We start from the raw sequence: 21401 nt of genomic DNA, 5'->3' as shown, positions 1-21401 counted from the left end.
AGCTTACGGTATTTCTGACCATTTTCCCCTAGGAAGTTTGGCAGCTGAGAGGGATGCGTCATAATCATATAAATACTTTTTCTTGAAAAAAATGGGAGTTCAAACAGAAGAATCACACAAAGCTTTATAAACAGTAATAATAATAATAATGGTGTTAAGTGCTTACTATATGCAAAGCACTGTTATAAGCGCTGGGGAGGTTACAAGGTGATCAGGTTGTCCCATGGGGGTGCTCACAGTTTTAATTCCCATTTCCCCTTCTAGACTGTGAGCCCACTGTTGGGTAGGGACTGTCTCTATATGTCGCCAACTTGTACTTCCCAAGCGCTTAGTACAGTGCTCTGCACACAGTAAGCACTCAATAAATACGATTGATTGATTGATTGATTTCCAGATGAGGGAACTAAGGCCCAGAGAAGTGAAGTGACTTGCCCAAGGTCACACACCTGACAGTTGGCGGAGCCGGGATTTGAACCCATGACCTCTGACTCCAAAGCCCGGGCTCTTTCCACTGAGCCACGCTGCTTCTCTAGTTTGCAGACGTTTGGCGGAAGAGGAAGGTGAACGCAAATGCCAGAAACTACACATAAAATTGATTTACCAAGTAAACTGAACCTGTGTGGTGAAAACAACTTTAGGTTGGAAATCAGGAGAACCAGTCTGTAAACCCAGTTCTTCCTAGAAGCTGTGTCATCTTGGGCAAGGTAACTTGTTGGATCTCAATTCCCCCTTAACCTGGAGGTCAGAACCTTTGGGAGGGCAACAGAAAAGCTCTGCACTCCTTGGAAATTTTGGCCTGGGAACTGACCCAAGTTGGATCCGGTCCCCTGGAGTGATTTTGGGTGCTTTCGGAATCTCTTGGCCCCAACTCACACATGCCCAGCCCGAAGCCGACGAAGGAGATCGAGATACGGGCAATGGGGAGCCCAGTAATTCATATTTTGTTGTCTGTCTCCCCCTTCTAGACTGTGAGCCCACTGTTGGGTAGGGACTGTCTCTATATGGTGCCAACTTGGACTTCCCAAGCGCTTAGTACAGTGCTCTGCACACAGTAAGCGCTCAATAAATACGATTGATGATGATGATAACTAGAGTGGGAAGGTCCTGAATGCCACAGTGGAAACGAACAGCTGCTACTGGAAACCTCCTCTTCAAGAAATCCACAGGGAGGACTTCTTATTTGGGTTCACTTTACCGAAAAAAACTGGACACATTAAGTAGGTTTCATTCGGTAAAGTTAATGAATAGATACTTCAAAACTAAAAAAAAAAAGGAAGGGAAAGAAAGGGAAGACTAGAGCCCTGTGCTCTACACAATTTCAGTTTCAGAAATCACAACTCCTCCAGGAGGCATTCCCTGTTTAATTTTCCTTCTCCCAAATAATATCTCCCAACTACCACTTCAAAACTTATACACCAATGACACTTTTTCACTCACAAAGCACACCCGCACGAATTGACTTACCCTAATATTTAAGCACGCATCCATTATTTTCCTTTCTCTTCAACTTGTAAATTATTTTGTGTCTGGCTCTCCTACAACACTGTAAGCTCCTTGAGGACAAAAATCAGATCTTCTAAATCTACTGTACTCTCCCACACACTTACTCTGATCACTCCCAAGCAGTACTATGCACCCAGTAGGTACTCAAAAAATACTACTGATTTCACTGATTGCAAATTCCAGACAGTTCACAGGTTTTGCAAAAGTCAAGTTCCCAAGTATGCACCAGGTCAGCACAGAGCTCCATCCAAGCCCGGCTGGGATACCCCCACAACTCTTATTCTCGCTATGCTCCAGGATGTATTATGTGTTTTTAGACTGTGAACCCACTGTTGGGTAGGGACTGTCTCTATATGTTGCCAACTTGTACTTCCCAAGCGCTTAGTACAGTGCTCTGCACACAGTAAGCGCTCAATAAATACGATTGATTGATTGATGTGTTCAGAAGGTGGGTCGCATCAAATCATCAAGAGCTCACCCCTTGAGTTGTCACAGAATGCAGCAAATTCTACCATGGCCCGCAGGGTCCATGGGGGAACATCAGATGCCCTGCATTGCCTTTGGAAAATAATGATTGTGGAATTTGTTAGGTGCTTATCATGTGCCAAACACTGTACTGAGGGCTGGGGTGGATAAAAGCTAATCAGGTTGGATAGTCTTTTTTTTTTAATTTTTTTCTATGTGTCAAACACTGTTCTAAGTGCCAGGGTAGATACAAAGTTAATTAGGTTGAACAGAGTCCCTGTCCAGCATCATCATCATCATCAATCGTATTTATTGAGCGCTTACTGTGTGCAGAGCACTGTACTAAGCGCTTGGGAAGTCCAAGTTGGCAACATCTAGAGACAGTCCCTACCCAACAGTGGGCTCACAGTCTAAAAGGTGGGCTCACAGCCTAAAATGGGGCTCACAGTCTAAATAGGAGAGAGAACAGAACTGAGGCCCGGAGAAATAAATGAAGTGGCTTGCCTAAGGTCACACTGAAAGCAACTGGCAGGATTAGAACCCAGGTTCTCTGACTTCTGGGCCCATGCTCTTTCAACTAGGCCACGCTGCTGTCCCTTGTCCACCACGGGGCTCAGAGTCTAAGCAGATGTGAGCTGCTGTAAGGTGGAAATGAAATCATTTCTGATTTGGGCGAGCTTACTTGGACCTTTAGTTGTCTCGGCCACTGTGTCCCAACTACGCGGGCCCAGACCAGCACTGGGAGGTTGCCAGGACTGGAAGACACACTGGATTGGCTCTAGACTGTAACCTCATTGTGGGCAGGGAATGTGTCCGTTTATTGCTGTTCCGTACTCTCCCAAGTGCTCTGCACACAGTAAGCACTCAATAAGAATATATATAAATAAGCATATATACTTATATGTATATATGTTTGTACATATTTATTACTCTATTTATTTATTTATTTTACTTGTACCTATCTATTCTATTTATTTTATTTTGTTAGTACGCTTGGTTTTGTTCTCTGTCTCCCCCTTTTAGACTGTGAGCCCACTGTTGGGTAGGGACCGTCTCTATATGTTGCCAATTTGTACTTCCCAAGCACTTAGTACAGTGCTCTGCACATAGTAAGCGCTCAATAAATACGATTGATGATGATGATGATGAATAAATACGACAATGAACGAATCGGCTCTTGAGATGAGACCTGGATTTCTGCCTTGTGCAAGTTTCTAAAGGGAGGAAGGTATACTGAGAATGAGTTACTTTGGTGATGTGCTTTAGAAAAAAAAACCCAACCTAATGTTTTCCATAAAGCGAGACTAAATTTTCTCCTGAAACCATGGGCTTCTAAACTGACAGATCAGAAAGAAAAGAATAAGCTCCCTATATCAACCTCCGAAGGTTTAAATTAACTTCATTCCGTAAAAATAACATAATTAAGGAAACAAGCTGGCTCAGTATTGTTACCACAACACAACTATTTCCATTTTTGATCTGTATTTACTTTTAAAGAAACATACTGCTTTAGACAGCAACACTGAGGTCCAAAATCTGAAGAAAAAAACTCATTGTCTGCTGAGCTAAATGCCACATGGCATCCACCTACTTAATAATCAAAATTGAATCTTCACAAAAAACATTACGATTCAGTTAGGCTTAAAGAAAATGGAATAAATAGAAAATACAATTTAAAACTCATATTTTTTTAAATGTTCAAGTTTAAAGAAATGATTCCTTAATGAGTAAGAAAGAAATGAATGTGACTACTGCCCTGTGAGTAAGATTTCAGGAAAATAAGACAAAAACCTGCAGGTCTACCCTGGGCTTCAGATTCATTCATTCATTCATTCAATCGTATTTATTGAGCGCTTACTGTGTGCAGAGCACTGTGCTAAGCACTTGGAAAGTACAATTCGGCCACAGAGACGAAGTTAAAGAGCAGACAATCATCTGAGATGGCAGAATGTTTGATTATACATTTACTGCAATTTTTCTAACAATACAAATGAAGTTTTCCAACCCACACAGTTGCCAAGCAGCTCCGGGAATTATCATCATGAACACTGTACAAAACCTGATTGCCTAGTCTTCTCTGGCTGGAAATTCACAGCTTTGCAACAGAATTTTCAGCTAGAGTACACCCAAGCTACCTACAAAAAAAAAAAAAGCATATCCTACCCGTTAGCCTCTGAAATTCCACAGGGGACATGACAGACTTGCTTAGCTTTTGTGATCATCAAACTGCTTTTGAATTGCAGCTAGAAAAGGTTTGGAGAAGGGACTCTCAAAAAGAATCCTCTTAAGCGTGAGTGTCTAAACTACTGATTCCATATACAGAATTAAAAAAAACTTAAAAATGACTCCAGAAGCCAGCAAATACCTACTTAAAGTATACAGTCATCTTCTATCATTTTAGAATTGCTAAGTATATGGTATTTGGAAAACAACAAAGGTAGAGTATGTTACTCCATCAGCACCAAAGAAGATTTAGAATGTAAATAATTCACTGGATAATCTTAACTAATCTTACCCCGGGAGGTTTTCTAAGGACCCCTATTGTTACCTGGCCCAGCCAATTAGTTTGGTATCGGGTCATTAAGCTTAGTACAGTGCTCTGCACATAATAATAATAATAATGATGGCATTTATTAAGCGCTTACTATGTGCAAAGCACTGTTCTAAGCGCTGGGGAGGTTACAAGAATAATAATAATAATAATTTAGGTATTTGTTAAGCGCTTACTATGTGCAAAGCACTGTTCTAAGCGCTGGGGAGGATACAAGGTGATCAGGTTGTTCCACGTGGGGCTCTCAGTCTTCATCCCCATTTTACAGATGAGGTAACTGAGGCCCAGAGAAGTTAAGTGACTTGCCCGAAGTCACACAGCTGACAAGTGGCGGAGCTGGGATATTAAGTGCTCAACAAATACCACTGACTGACTAAGCTGCAAAGAATTCAGCAGTGATCAATAATAAGCTCCCTTTGCTTCCGTGTAGCAACTTGTTCACTCTAATTGCAGACTGTTATGTACAGTTCTGTTTTCTTGAATTCTACTTCATGGACTTTTCAGTTGTAATTTAGGGCCTTGGGGTACTGTACTGGCTAAGCAATTAGTGTAGACAATAAGGACTCAGTATACATAGTGCTGAACACATTATAAAGACATGGTCCCAGAGTTTGCAAAACTAAGACTTCTTTAAAATTCCAAAATATAGCCCAAAGATAAGACTATAAGCTCCTTTTGGCCAGGAAACAGTTGGACTCTCCCAACAGAGCTCTGCACATGGCAAGTGCTCAATAGATACCATTAATTTCAGTTGGAGGCTGTCATTTTTTTCATTTTTCTCAAAATAACATTACTATGAAAAATAAAAATAAAAGGATTAAACATTTGCATAGTGAAACAGATTTCAAATGAGCGGTCACAACTTCTCTGTCCTCTGTCCTCATGTTCTCTCTCCCAAGTGGGACGGGGGTGTGTGTCCAACCCCTGTATCTAACTTGTTAGATAAGATACCTTGTATCTACCCCAAAGCTTGGAAGTGTCTCACATATAGTAAGTGCTTCACAAGTAATAATAATAATTCTGGTATTTGTTAAGTGCTTACTGTGTGCCACAAAAGAGGAACTAATCACTCACCTTAGAAACAGCTTTTCCGGAGAAGGTTAATTAGATTTATTATTAGTTCATCCTATTAGAACCACTTATTTCCCAACTATAAAATTCAGCCACTGCACATAGCCACTGCACATAGAAATGTAAACTGTACCTTCTACTGGTCTTCACTTTCACAATTTAAAACCAAAATGAACTTTATCTACTCTATAAAAGGAATGGGCTGAGTGACTAAGGTAACCAAGGCAACAATTACTGATTTCAATAAAAAAAGTCATCAATGCTTTTGTTTCAATGAAACTGTTAAATGTAGTAAGTAGCTAATAGGTAAACAAAGATGGTTTACTTATAATTTTTAGACATCATTAGTTACTTCAAAAGTAACTTCACATCTTGTGTTCCTGACTGAATTGAATTCATCGTTCACTAATTAAGTATATTACAGAGGAACACAATAAGTCAAAGGATAAGAAATCATCAGATGCTAGAGTGCCTGCCAAGTGTCATTTCCGAATTTCAAGGGAAGTAAACATTACTAAAGAAATCACATAAATTACAATTTGCCTATAATAGAGAGGGCTATCACTTCATACACATTCACGCTTATGATGATGACTACGACATTTGTTAAGGACTTACTATGTGTCAAGCACTGTTCTAAGCGCTGGGGTAGATACAAACTAATCAGGGTGGACACAGTCCCTGTTCCACAGTCTTAGTCCCCATTTTACAGATGAGGTAACAGACACAGAGAAGACAAGTGACTTCCCCCAGGTCACACAGCAGATACAGGGCAGAGCCAGAATTAGAACCCAGGTCTTTCCTCTATCCACTACGCCAACCTGCTTCGCGCAAGTGGTGTCCAAACTACATCATCATCATGGTCATTTATTGAGTGCTTACTGTAGAGCATCATCATCATCATCATCAATCGTATTTATTGAGCGCTTACTATGTGCAGAGCACTGTACTAAGCTCTTGGGAAGTACAAATTGGCAACATATAGAGACAGTCCCTACCCAACAGTGGGCTCACAGTCTAAAAGGGGGAGACAGAGAACAAAACAAACATACTAACAAAATAAAATAAATTAAAATAAAATAAAATAAAATAGAGCACCATACTAAATGTTCAGAAAAGTACAACAGAATTGGCAGACACAGTCCCTGCCCACAGCAAGTTTACAGTCTACATGAAACTGTATTCTCTTTACATGAATTACGCCATTTCTAAAAATGAGGGACATCTGTATTCTCTTTACATGAATTACGCCATTTCTAAAAATGAGGGACATCTGTTTTTAGTTCCTTGATCCATGAGCTCAAAAGGTGCACTAGGAAGCACGGTTCTCAAAAATGAGAACCATTTTGAGGATCTGAGACTTGGCTTTTTGTCCTTAAAATAATCACTGCTTTTACATTTCACAGTATAAGACGCTCACTTTTGGACTGGAATCTAAGCCAACACCCCCAGGCGCCCCCCGCTTCCCTCCCCCGCCCACACGCTTCCCACTTCGTAAAACTGAACTCACTTCACTGGCTTTTTTCCTCAGAAACTATTCTCACTGTAAAACGGAGGCCTGCAAGTTATTATAAATTATGATCGATTCACTAAGGAAAATTCCAACTGTATATTTCTGAAATTTTTTTTTTTTAAAAAAGGCCTTAGAGAACTATGGTGGGAGAAGAGATAATCCATGTTGACACTGCTACTAGAACCTCTGTCTGCAACTGCTGTCAGGGCGGGCGGCCCCGCGGACAACGTGTTCGACCAGGAGGTTGATGAGATGCTGCCGGCCCGGCGCCTCAAGGTCGAGCCTGGTCAAAATGATAATACTATTCTATTGATTCTCTTAATGATAATAATAATGGCATTTGTTAAGCGCTTACTATGTGCAAAGCACTGTTCTAAGCGCTGGGGGGGATACAATGTGATCAAGTTGTCCCACGTGGGGCTCACAGTCTTCATCCCCATTTTTACAGATGAGGTAACAGAGGCTCAGAGAAGTTAAGTGACTTGCCCAAGGTCACACAGCAGACTTGTGGTGGAGCCGGGATTCGAACCCATGACCTCTGACTCCAAAGCCCGGGCCCTTTCCACTGAGCCACGCTGCTTCTCTAATGATGTGCATCTAGCTTTACTTCTATTTATTCGGACGACTTGACACCTGTCCACACGTTGTGTTCTGTTGTCTGTCTCCCCCTTCTAGACCGTGAGCCCGTTGTTGGGTCGGGACCGGTTATGTTGCCGACTTGTACTTCCCAAGCGCTTAGTACAGTGCTCTGCACACAGTAAGCGCTCAATAAATACGACTGAATGAATGAATGAGTGAATGAATCACCTCTAGACTGTGAGGTCAGTGTAGGCAGGGAATATGTCTGTCGTAATGGACTCTCCCAAGCACTTAGTACAGTGATTTGCACACAGTAAGCGCTCAATAAATACTATTTAATGAATGAATAAATAGCAGGGTTGTGTGGTGGCCACAGGGAGGGATGCTGAACTGATGAAGAACTTGACCACCAAAAGAAAGACCCAACCTCCTGGAAGCTATATCTTTTGGCTAGGTCATCATCATCAATCGCATTTATTGAGTGCTTACTGTGTGCACAGCACTGTACTAAGCGCTTGGGAAGTACAAATTGGCAACATATAGAGACAGTCCCTACCCAACAGTGGGCTCACAGTCTAAAAGGGGGAGACAGAGAACAAAACCAAACATACTAACAAAATAAAATAAATAGAATAGATATGTACAAGTAAAATAAATAAATAAATAGAGTAATAAATATGTACAAACATATATACATATCTACAGGTGCTGTGGGGAAGGGAAGGAGGTAAGATGGGGGGATGGAGAGGGGGACGAGGGGGAGAGGAAGGAAGGGGCTCAGTCTGGGAAGGCCTCCTGGAGGAGGTGAGCTCTCAGTAGGGCCTTGAAGGGAGGAAGAGAGCTAAAGGTCTTCCTCAGGGCTCAAAAAATTGTGTCCATGAATGAACGTCAGTCAAATGGCTTACCATACATTTGAGTGAAACTCCTCTGCCTCCCACCTTCTAACTGTTGGTGTCCCTCAAGGTTCGGTTCTGTCGTCCCTTCTATTCTCCATCTACACCCACTCCCTCGGAGAACTCTATTTATTTTACTTGTACATATCTATTCTATTTATTTTATTCTGTTAATATGTTTTGTTTCGTTCTCTGTCTCCCCCTTCTAGACTGTGAGCCCACTGTTGGGTAGGGACCGTCTCTACATGTTGACAACTTGTACTTCCCAAGCGCTTAGTACAGTGCTCTGCACACAGTAAGCGCTCAATAAATACGACTGATTGATTGATTGAACAAAAGAACCCACGTTTCCCCAGTGTCAGGGCATGAACTGATTTTTAAGTCGGGACCAATTCATTCATTCATTCGATCATATTTATTGAGCGCTTACTATGTGCAGAGCACTGTATTAAGCGCTTAGGAAGTCCAAGTTGGCAACATATAGAGACGGTCCCTACCCAACAACGGGCTCACAGTCTAGAAATGTAACCAATAATAATAATAACGGCATTTATTAAACGCTTACTATGTGCAAAGCACTGTTCTAAGCGCTGGGGAGGTTACAAGGTGATCAGGTTGTCCCACGCGGGGCTCACAGCCTTAATCCCCATTTTACAGATGAGGTAGCTGAGGCACAGAGAGGTTAAGTGACTTGCCCAAAGTCACACAGCTGACAGTTGGCAGAGCCGGGATTTGAACCCATGACGTCTGACTCCAAAGCCCGGGCTCTTTCCATTGAGCCGCGCCGCTTCTCTATGTAACAAGAGTCCTACGTGCCACGTAACTGGGACGAGTTGGAGTGTGAAATGGGTTCATATGCCCCCTCTTCTCCACAGTGATTAATCTGCCCGCTTTTACTTACTATTTACTTCACTACAGTCAACAGCCAGTCGATCCCGTTTGGGTTTGAACGCCTCCAGGTGTCCTTTCCCGGCTCCCTGTTTGGGGCCGAGGCCGGGGAAGGTGAGAGAGGGAAGGAATGGAGTCGGAAGCGTGGCAGTTGGGCGCTGCCAGACCAGAAAACCCAGGCCAAACCAGAAGTGTCTGGAGTTTCATCTCCGTGCTGAGCGAGGGTACCAACAAAGGAGAAGCATATCTATTATGTCGCCAACTTGTTCTTCCCAAGTGCTTAGTACGGTGCTCTGCACACAGTAAGCGCTCAATAAATACGATTGAATGAATGAATGAATATCTGAGGGCTACATTCAACCGCGTAGCCTCATTCCCGAAGGACAAAGTTGGGCGCCCATTTAGTCTGGCTGAACTTCAGTTGCCTCTAGACTGCAAGCTCCTTGAAGGCAGGAATTCTGTCTTCCAATTCTATTGCATTATAATAACGATGGCACTTGCTAAGCGCTTACAACGTGCAGAGCCCTGTTCTAAGCACTGGGGGGATATAACGTGATCAGGTTGTCCCACGGGGGGCTCACAGTCCATCCCCATTTTACAGACGAGGGAACTGAGGCTCAGAGAAGCTAAGTGACTTGCCCAAGGTCACACAGCAGACATGTGGCAGAGTTCTCCCGAGCCCCGAGGGCAGTGCTCTGAATACAGATTTGGATTTGCACCCTTTATTCACCCCTCCCTCAGCCCCACACCATGCATGTATCAGTAATTGATTTATTTCTATTAATGTCTGCTTCCCCTTCTTGAGGATAGAGAAGCAGAGTGGCTTAGGAAAAAGACTGTGAGCCCGCTGTTGGGTAGGGACCGTTTCTATATGTTGCCAACTTGTACTTCCCAAGCGCTTAGTACAGGGCTCTGCACACAGTAAGCGCTCAATAAATTGAATGAATGAATGAATGAATGAATGGGGATATTGTCAAGCACCCACTGCAGTTAGTTCCCCTGGTTCAATCACCTAGCCCTCTCCTCTCTACTTACTCTAGTTTTTCTAACATTTAACCTTCCTTCATCCCTCTCACCACTGACTCCTTGCTCACGCTTTCCCCTCCGCCTTCACGGCCAACAAACCAGTACTTTCCCCACCTCCACAGTACCACTGAAATCACAGTTCTTCTAGGAAGCCTTCCCTTACTAATCGGGGAAGGGGAAGGAGCGTGGCTCAGTGGAAAGAGCCTGGGGTTTGGAGTCAGAGGTCATGGGTTCAAATCCCGGCTCGACCAACTGCCAGCTGTGTGACTTGGGGCAAGTCACTTAACTCCTCTGTGCTTCAGTGACCTCATGTGTAAAATGGGGATTAAGACTGTGAGCCCCCCGTGGGACAACCTGATCACTTTGTTACCTCCCCAGCGCTTAGAAAAGTGCTTTGCACAGAGTAAGTGCTTAATAAATGTCATTATTTACAGAAGTCCTAAGGTTCACTTCTTGAGGAGGCTACTGCACATTTGCAGTTAGCCCTCTAGGCTGCTGAGAATTGGAGTCCTATTCAGTCAGTTTCCCACACCATATTTCCACATATAATCTCCACACCATATTTCCATGCCTACTGTGTCATGTATGCACTTGAGTTCATACCCACTAAGAACTTAGGTATTCACCCCAGCCCCTCTCTCCCCAGTACTTATGCATATAGCTTTACACTCAGTTCATTCATTCAATCGTATTTATTGAACACTTACTGTGTGCAGAATACTGTACTAAGCACTTGGAAAGTACAATTCAGCAACAAATAGAAACAATCCCTACCCAACAACGGGCTCACAGTCCAGTGGGGGCCGGGGGGGAGAGACAGACATCAAAACAAGTAAAAAGGCATCAACAGCATCAACATTAATAATCAGAATTATACTTGCTTCCCCTACCTGTAATTTATTTTAGTGTCTGTCTTCCCCGACAGATGGTGAGTTTCTTGAGGGCAGGGATCAGGTGTACTATTGTACTCTCCCAAGCATTCAGCACAGTGCTCTGCACCAAATAAGTGCTTAATAAGTACTACTGATTGACTGACTGAATAGGACTTCAATTCTCAGCAGCCTAGAGGGCTAACTGCAAATGGGCAGTAGCATCCTCAAGAAGTGAACCTTGGGACTTCTGTAAATGTTCTAATGTATAAAACCTGTCTTGAAAACGTCTAATATAAATTAGCTTTATATAAAGAAAACTAGTTGTGGGGGGCCACCAGAATATCAAAAAGAATTACTGACTGTTTTATTCATCGCTCGTCTGATTCATCGCTCACTTCCAGGCCAGTTAGGATCTAGATATTGCAGCGCGGAATGTCCCTCTCAATAGGTACGCACACCTCCGGAGCAAAGCTCCTAATTATTCCTCACCCTTGATTCTCATGCTTGTTGTGGCGGTTATTTTTTAATGGTATCTCAAGTGTTTACTATGTAGACATTGTACCAAGTACTGGAGTAGCTACGAGCTAATCGGGTTGCCAACGGTTGATGTCCCGCGAAGGTTCACAATTCTTAATCCCATTTTGCAGATAAGGTAACTGAACCACAGAGAAGTTAAGTCACTTGCCCAAAGTCACAGAGCGGGCAAGTGGTGGAGCTGGGATTAATCAATCAACGGTATTTATTGGGCGCTTACTGGGTGTACTAAGCACTTGAGAGAGCATGATACAACAGAATTAGCGGACATGTTCCCTGCCCATAACAAACTTACAGTCTAGAGGGGGAGAGAGACATTAATATAAACATGTAATTTTTGTACATATTTTAAAATGATATAAGTCGGTTGGGGATGGGGTGAATAGAACTCACGTCCTTCTGACTCCCAAGTTCGGGCGCCATCCATTAGGCCACGCTGCTGCTTCTGTTTCTGATCCATGGCTCACGTCTTTTCCCCAGCTTAAAAAAAGCCTTCTCTACCAATTACTTTTTACACTGTTATCAATCAATCAATCAATCAATCGTATTTATTGAGCGCTTACTATGTGCAGAGCACTGTACTAAGTGCTTGGGAAGTACAAATTGGCATCACATAGAGACAGTCCCTACCCAACAGTGGGCTCACAGTCTAAAAGGGGGAGACAGAGAACAGAACCAAACATACCAACAAAATAAAATAAGTAGGATAGAAATGTACAAGTAAAATAAATAAATAAATAAATAAATAGAGTAATAAATATGTACAACCATATATACATATATACAGGTGCTGTGGGGAAGGGAAGGAGGTAAGGTGGGGGGGATGGAGAGGGGGACGAGGGGAGAGGAAAGAAGGGGCTCAGTCTGGGAAGGCCTCCTGGAGGAGGTGAGCTCTCAGCAGGGCCTTGAAGGGAGGAAGAGAGCTAGCTTGGCGGATGGGCAGAGGGAGGGCATTCCAGGCCCGGGGGATGACGTGGGCCGGGGGTCGATGGCGGGACAGGCGAGAGCGAGGTACAGTGAGGAGATTAGTGGTGGAGGAGCGGAGGGTGCGGGCTGGGCAGTAGAAGGAGAGAAGGGAGGTGAGGTAGGAGGGGGCGAGGTGATGGACAGCCTTGAAGCCCAGGGTGAGGAGTTTCTGCTTGATGCGCAGATTGATCGGTAGCCATTGGAGGTTTTTGAGGAGGGGAGTAATATGTCCAGAGCGTTTCTGGACAAAGATAATCCGGGCAGCAGCATGAAGTATGGATTGAAGTGGAGAGAGACACGAGGATGGGAGATCAGAGAGAAGGCTAGTGCAGTAGTCCAGACGGGATAGGATGAGAGCTTGAATGAGCAGGGTAGCAGTTTGGATGGAGAAGAAAGGGCGGATCTTGGCAATGTTGCGGAGCTGAGACCGGCAGGTTTTGGTGACGGCTTGGATGTGAGGGGTGAATGAGAGAGCGGAGTCGAGGATGACACCGAGGTTGCGGGCTTGTGAGATGGGAAGGATGGTAGTGCCGTCAACAGAGATGGGAAAGTTAGGGAGAGGACAAGGTTTGGGAGGGAAGACAAGGAGCTCAGTCTTCGACATGTTGAGCTTTAGGTGGCGGGCGGACATCCAGATGGAGATGTCCTGAAGGCAGGAGGAGATGCGAGCCTGGAGGGAGGGGGAGAGAGCAGGGGCAGAGATGTAGATCTGGGTGTCATCAGCGTAGAGATGATAGTTGAAGCCGTGGGAGCGAATGAGGTCACCAAGGGAGTGAGTGTAGATTGAGAACAGAAGGGGACCAAGCACTGAACCTTGGGGAACCCCCACAGTAAGAGGATGGGAGGGGGAGGAGGAGCCTGCAAAAGAGACTGAGAAAGAACGACCGGAGAGATAAGAGGAGAACCAGGAGAGGACGGAGTCAGTGAAGCCAAGGTCAGATAACGTGTTGAGGAGAAGGGGGTGGTCCACAGTGTCAAAGGCAGCTGAGAGGTCGAGGAGGATTAGGACAGAGTATGAGCCGTTGGATTTGGCAAGCAGGAGGTCATTGGTGACCTTTGAGAGCGCAGTTTCCGTGGAATGAAGGGGACGGAAGCCAGACTGGAGGGGGTCGAGGAGAGAGTTGTTGTTGAGGAATTCTAGGCAGCGCGTGTAGACAACTCGTTCTAGGAGTTTGGAAAGGAATGGTAGGAGGGATATGGGACGATAACTAGAAGGTGAGGTGGGGTCAAGAGAGGGTTTTTTTAGGATGGGAGAGACATGGGCATGTTTGAAGGCAGAGGGGAAGGAACCAGTGGAGAGTGAGCGGTTGAAGATGGAAGTTAAGGAGGGGAGAAGGGATGGAGCGAGAGATTTCATAAGATGAGAGGGAATGGGGTCAGAAGCACAGGTGGCCGGAGTAGCACTTGAGAGGAGGGAGGAGAGTTCCTCTGAGGATACCGCTGGGAAGGATGGGAGAGTAGCAGAGAGTGTTGAGAGCCGGGGGGTTGGAGAAAGGGGGGAAGAGACTTTGGGGAGGTCGGACCTGATGGATTTAATTTTGTTAATGAAGTAGGAGGCCAGATCGTTGGGGGTGAGGGAAGGAGGAGGGGGAGGAACCGGGGGCCTGAGAAGGGAGCTGAATGTACGGAAGAGCTGGCGGGGGTGATGGGCATGGGTGTCAATAAGGGAGGAGAAATAGTTTTGTCTGGCAGAAGAGAGGGCTGAGTTAAGGCAGGAAAGGATAAACTTGAAGTGAACGAGGTTGGCATGGTGTTTAGACTTTCGCCAGCAGCGTTCAGCAGCTCGAGCATAAGCGCGAAGGAGGCGGACAGTGGCAGTGATCCAGGGCTGTGGGTTAGTGGTGCGAGAGCGGCGAAGGTTATTTATCCTTTTGGTAAATAACCCAATCTTGTTCTTCAAGAGCATTCAATAACATAACTTGTTAATATGCTCTAGTCTGCAAATATGAATCAATCAATGGGATTTATTGAGCACTTATTCTACTCAGAGCACTGCACTAAGCACTTGGGAGAGCACTTTACAATAGTGTGTAGTCACAACCCCTGCAAGAAGAAGATTCTGGTCTACTGCTAATGGCTGGTCCCAGACTGAACCCCTTTTTTCCTCTCCTCCTCCCCATCCCCCCTGCCCTACCTCCTTCCCCTCCCCACAGCACTTGTATACATATTTGTACAGATTTATTACTCTATTTTACTTGTACATATTTACTATTCTATTTATTTTGTTAATGATGTGCATATAACTGTAATTCTATTTATTCTGACGGTTTTGACACCTGTCTACATGTTTTGTTTTGTTGTCCATCTCCCCCTTCTAGACTGTGAGCCCACTGTTGGGTAGGGACCGTCTCTATATGTTGCCAACCTGTACTTCCAAAGTGCTTAGTACAGTGCTCTGCACACAGTAAGCGCTCAAATACGATTGAATGAATGAATGAATGAATGTACATTTTTCACTTATTGCTTTGGTTCCTAACTAGAATCTTAACTTTAGATATTCCCTTTTGAAACATAAAAAAATTCCATTTTTACATTCAATTATTCACCAAAAACTGCACTTTCCCCCAAAATGCAAATATTCTTCACCAATAGTTTGATGGACAATAAAATTACAAGTTGGGAAGCAAGACATATGGCATGGCTTTAAAACAGTCAGTAATTCCTTTTGATATTCTACTGCCCCCCCACAACTATTTTTCTTTATATAAAGCTAATTTATATTATACATTTTCAAGAAAGATTTTATATATTAGAACATTTACAGATGATAGGGGATCCTTCTAGTTGCCCTAAATCTTCATAATTATTTCACTTAAAGCAAGATATAACATTTTGTCTAACTAAATTAACTAACTAAACATTTTCAAGAAAGGTTTTATACATTAGAACATTTACAGAAGATAGGGGAGCCTTCTAGTTGCCCTAAATCTTCAGAATTATTTCACTTAAAGCAAGATATAACACTTTGTCTAAACTAACTAAACTAACTAAACATTTTCAAGAAAGGTTTTATACATTAGAACATTTACAGAAGACAGGGGATCCTTCTAGTTGCCCTAAATCTTCATAATTATTTCACTTAAAGCAAGATATAACATTTTGTCTAACTAAATTAACTAACTAAACATTTTCAAGAAAGGTTTTATACATTAGAACATTTACAGAAGATAGGAGAGCCTTCTAGTTGCCCTAAATCTTCATAATTATTTCACTTAAAGCAAGATATAACATTTTGTCTAAACTAACTAAACATTTTCAAGAAAGGTTTTATACATTAGAACATTTACAGAAGATAGGGGATCCTTCTAGTTGCCCTAAATCTTCATAATTATTTCACTTAAAGCAAAATATAACATTTTGTCTTAACTAACTAAATTAACTAACTAAACATTTCCAAGAAAGGTTTCATACATTAGAACATTTACAGAAGATAGGGGATCCTTCTAGTTGCCCTAAATCTTCAGAATTATTTCACTTAAAGCAAGATATAACACTTTGTCTAAACTAAACTAACTAAACATTTTCAAGAAAGGTTTTATACATTAGAACATTTACAGAAGATAGGGGATCCTTCTAGTTGCCCTAAATCTTCATAATTATTTCACTTAAAGCAAGATATACTTTGTCTAAACTAAACTAACTAAACATTTTCAAGAAAGGTTTTATACATTAGAAGATTTACAGAAGACAGGGGATCCTTCTAGTTGCCCTAAATCTTCATAATTATTTCACTTCAAGCAAGATATAACACTTTGTCTAAACTAACTAAACTAACTAAACATTTTCAAGAAAGGTTTTATACATTAGAAGATTTACAGAAGACAGGGGATCCTTCTAGTTGCCCTAAATCTTCATAATTATTTCACTTCAAGCAAGATATAACACTTTGTCTAAACTAACTAAACTAAACATTTTCAAGAAAGGTTTTATACATTAGAAGATTTACAGAAGACAGGGGATCCTTCTAGTTGCCCTAAATCTTCATAATTATTTCACTTAAAGCAAGATATAACATTTTGGCTAAACTCTAAGAAAAGCAGTCTTACCTGTAACGAACATGAAAAGAATGATCTTCTCGCATGTTTATCAAAACCCCACTTTCCTCCATTGAGGCACATTATCAATAGAGTGTGGAATGTGTTCACTGCATCCACACCAAGTCCTTTATTGCGCAGAATTGTTTTCAGTACCTTGTCCCGGTTAGTACATTAATAGATTGGTGTTAATACATCCTAAGCGGCTGTTGCAACGTTCTTCTTTATTAGTACCGAAAGGAGATCAATGTCGGACACAGCTTAAAGCTTCAGAAATGTGTCCCAAATTCTTGCTTCTCTGGCCCTTTCAGTTCCATCTCAGCTGCAATTCTGCAAAAGGAATACAAGATGCTTTGCTTGAAGTCCCAATTCAAAAGAACATCGCATAGTGATCCTCAAATGCATAACCTATACATTGCGAACTTCTGTCAGTTCCTTGAGAGATGAGGCAAGAGCTTTAGCTCTCACTACGGTAGGTCTTTCACAAGCAGTACTTGTGCAAGTAAGAGAAGTCAGCCTATGCTGTAACTTCCAAATTGGAAGTTTTAATTAAAATAACAATCGTTCATTTTGAGCCAAGTCTTTCAGTTATAAGAAAAAGGAACAAGACAATTAAGGACAGCAATTTCAAGACCAATAAAGGCCACACTAAGAATAAAAAAACCAATCCATACTCCAGTTACACATGCAAAAATATCAGACTAGTTGCAGTACTGTAATTCTAGTAGTAGGTGATTCTAAACTCTTAGGTTGATCCATTCTGAGATGGGGAAACTCCCAGATTGAAATCATTCATAATCTATGTTACAAAATAATGGTGGTGATGGTCACAGTACTTATGACTGCCAGTGGATACAATGCAGCTGGGGAAAGTACAAGAGAGCACAAGAAACATTCACTGCCCAGAAGAAGCTTCCACTCTAGATGTCTATTACACTAATGTATTCCTACATATTCTTTTCAAATTATTGTCTCCACCACAAAGGTGTATTTATTTCCAGAAGGGAAAGTCAAGGTGCTATTTTTTCTTTATTACTTTGGCTATCTCTATTCGAGGGGAAGAGAGGTGGAAGAACCGGGAGTCAGGAGACCCAGGTTCGGGGCCTGGCTCTGCCCCTTCCCTGCTGTGTGACCCTGGGCAAGTCACTCTACCTCACTGTACCTCAGTTCCCTTATTTGTAAAATGGGTATAAAAATCCTGCTCCCCCTTCCTTTTAGACAGGTAGCCCCTGGTAGGACCCAATCTGATTACCTTATTTAGAACTGTGTTGACACAAAGTAAGCGCTTAAAAATACCAGCATTATTATTTTGGGGCAGCCCAATCCAGTTCTGGATCTACCCTACACCGTGATTATTTCTTTTCAAGTGTGAGCCCCGGATAAGTAGTGAGTTCTAGAATAAGTGTTACAGACGTGATGATAGGTAAAGAGCTGGAAAAATATGGGAGGGAGGACCTGGAATCAGATGCCACTGGGAGGCAAAATATCACTTTCACCTCTGCCATGTGAGGCAGGAGGGGAGCAACTGCAACAAATGCAAGACACTTAACCTTAATTGGAAGGTTAGTGTCCCTGATGTCAGGTGGGTATTTTTCAGGAACCTACTGCATGCTCTTTAGAAGAATAGAAATGCTTATTTGCCTGTCTAATCTATTATTCTAAAGTTGTAATATAGTGAATAAAGGTGAAGCAATACTGTCCTCAGTGTAAGATTTTTTTTTAATTTATGTAACAGTTTTCCCTGATGTGTTTGAGACAATTGCATTTTTTCAGTCTTATATAAGGATCAATCAACAGTTCAGAGCAGTTTTTAAAATAGATTAGGGTATTTAGGGGTAGCAAAGAAATATAGTCAAACTTAAGGATGGCATTTGTAACTACAGACAGGTGTATACACTTGAAATGGCTTCATAACAGAATAAAAAAAATCAATCAATCATATTTATTGAGCACTTACTGTGTGCAGAGCACTGTACTAAGCGCTCGGGAAGTACAAGTTGGCAACATATAGAGACAGTCCCTACCCAACAGTGGGCTCACAGTCTAAAAGGGGGAGACAGAGAACAAAATCAAACATACTAACAAAATAAAATAAATAGAATAGATATGTACAAGTAAAATAGAGTAATAAATATGTACAAACATATATACATATATACAGGTGTTGTGGGGAAGGGAAGGAGGTAAGATGAGGAGGATGGAGAGGGGGACGAGGGGGAGAGGAAGGAAAAAATCTGGCATCTACTTTAATTCAATACTTTTTACAAATGATCGAGGCTTATCCATCACTCCGGATGGAAGACTCCATCATCATCATCATAATTTTGGTATTTGTTAACCATTTGCCATGTGCTAAGCACTATACCAAATACTGGGGTACGTACAAGGTAATCAAGTCAAAAACAGTTCCTATTTAAGTGCTTAGTACAGTGCTCTGCACACAGTAAGCGCTCAATAAATATGATTGAATAATATGAGGCTCCTGTCTAAGGGGGAGGAAGAACGGACACTGACATCAACATTAGCTCTTAGTATAGTATCTGGCAATAGTATGTGATTAATATCATTAAAAAACCCAAAATACATATCTATCAAAAACAGCTTGGTTCCGATGTAAATAAAACGAGGTTTGAGACAGAAAGGTATTTCCTTACTTTAAAAATCAATAAAATGTTCTTAAGATCCCCTAACTAACCTTATATACTAAATCAAGAACCACTCAGATCAGAGCCCTGATTGGTGATGACCAATAAATAAATATCAGTTGCTTGGCTCTGTCTCTGTAGTTATTCTTTAGCAAGTGAGATTAACATACTAATAAATGATGAGTGTCTTGTCTATACTCCCAAGGGGAACTGTTGATGGATATTTGAGAAGAATAACTCCTCCAAAGGATGATTTTTGAAGGAAATGAGGGACTACTTGAGTAACAATTGAAAATTGTTCATTTTGAACATGAGGAAATCCTAATTCATTTCCACTTCGTGGGGGAAGAGAACATTGTAAAATTTCAAATGAAATTTACTCCTCTTTGAATTGGGAATGATGTTTTTCGACAACTTCCTTGGGTCTTCTCTTTCCTATTGAGATGTCCTTTCCCCCACTGCTAGAACTAAAGCTTAAAGCTGCGGTGGGGTTTCATTATCTTTGGCCCTGACCCCGCTGGCGTGTACCCATTCTCGCGTACAATACAGAAGAGTTGATAGAGACATCCCTGTCCACAGCAAAGTTACAGGTTTGGGGGTCGGAGGAGAATACAAGACTTGATGTACATAAATAACAAATATATACGTAAATGCTAGGACTAAGGATGGGGTGTAAATACTCTTTCATTCAATCATATTTATTGAGCCTTTACTGTGTACAAAGCACCGTACTAAGCACTTGGGCAAGTACAATACAGCACTAAAGAGAGACAATCCCTGCCCACAAGGAGCTTAGTGTAGAGGGGGGTAGAGACAGAAACAATACAAGTAAACAGACATCAATATAAATAAATAAAATTACAGGTATATACATAAGTGCTGTGGTGTCGGGGGGAGGGCAAAGAGAGAAAGTCAGGGTGATGCGGAAGGGAGTGGGAGATGAAGAAAAGTGGGGCTTAGTCTGGGAAGGCCTCTTGGAGGAGATGGGCCTTCAATAAGGCTTTGAAGAGGGGGAGAGTCACTGTCTGGTGGATTTGAGGAGGTGGGCATTCCAGGCTAGAGGTAGAACACAGGCCAGTGGTCGGCGGCAAGACAGGGGAGATGGAGGCACGGTGAGAAGGTTAGCACCAGAGGAGCCAAGTGTGCAGGCTGGGGTTGTAGAAGGAGATAAGCTTGGTGAGTTAAGAGGGGGCAAGGTGAGGGAGTACTTTAAAGCCAATGGTGAGGAGTTTTTGTTTGATACGGAGGTGGGTGGGCAACCACTGGAGATTTTTGAGGGTGGAGGGGTGGCGTGACCTGAACGTTTCCGTAGAAAGATAATTCGGGCAGTGGAGTGCAGTATGGACCGGAGTGGGGAGAAGCAGGAGGTTGAGAGGTCAGAAAGAAGTAATCTAAACAGGACAGGATGAGTGACTGTACTAACGTGGTAGCTGTTTGGATGGAGGGGAGAGGGCGGATTTTAGCCACGTCGTGAAGGTGAGACCGACAGGCTTTGGTGACAGATTGGATATGTGGATCGGATGAGAGAATGGAATCAAGGATAACACTAAAGTTATGGGCTTGGGAGATAGGAAGGATGTCAATCAGTTGTATTCATTTTTTACTGAGTGCAGAACACTACACTAAGAGCTTGAGAGAGTACAACAATTGACATTCTCCACCCACACCGAGTTTACAGTCCAGAGGGGTGATATCAAGTGCTTAAAGATCCAAGAGAAGGGACGAAAGCTGTGAGGTCTGTGAACCCACCTGTGAACCTCTCCTTCAGCTCAGAAATACCGAATTGGTCCATCTAGCCCAGTATACATATACCCCAGGTGACAACCATGCCATCTAGATTGTGAACTCATTATGGGCAGGG

The 21401-nt window shown here is 42.5% G+C and overlaps 1 protein-coding gene across 2 annotated transcripts in view; it reads right to left on the bottom strand.

The window, feature by feature from the left end:
- The window catches only part of GPSM2 (G protein signaling modulator 2), a 66108-nt gene that overhangs the window by 28340 nt on the left and 16367 nt on the right, over window positions 1–21401 (bottom strand). For both annotated transcript variants that reach the window (XM_038745144.1, XM_038745145.1), the window contains exon 2: window positions 16908–17225. In XM_038745144.1, the coding sequence (XP_038601072.1) occupies window positions 16908–16969 (62 nt within the window). In that variant the 5' untranslated portion in view covers window positions 16970–17225. The remainder of the gene's footprint in view (window positions 1–16907; window positions 17226–21401) is intronic.

Source organism: Tachyglossus aculeatus, chromosome 4, assembly GCF_015852505.1.
Source record: "Tachyglossus aculeatus isolate mTacAcu1 chromosome 4, mTacAcu1.pri, whole genome shotgun sequence".
Taxonomy (NCBI): Eukaryota; Metazoa; Chordata; class Mammalia; order Monotremata; family Tachyglossidae; genus Tachyglossus; species Tachyglossus aculeatus.
Note: the sequence above shows the minus strand (reverse complement) of the source record. Positions and strands in the feature narration are given on the sequence as shown.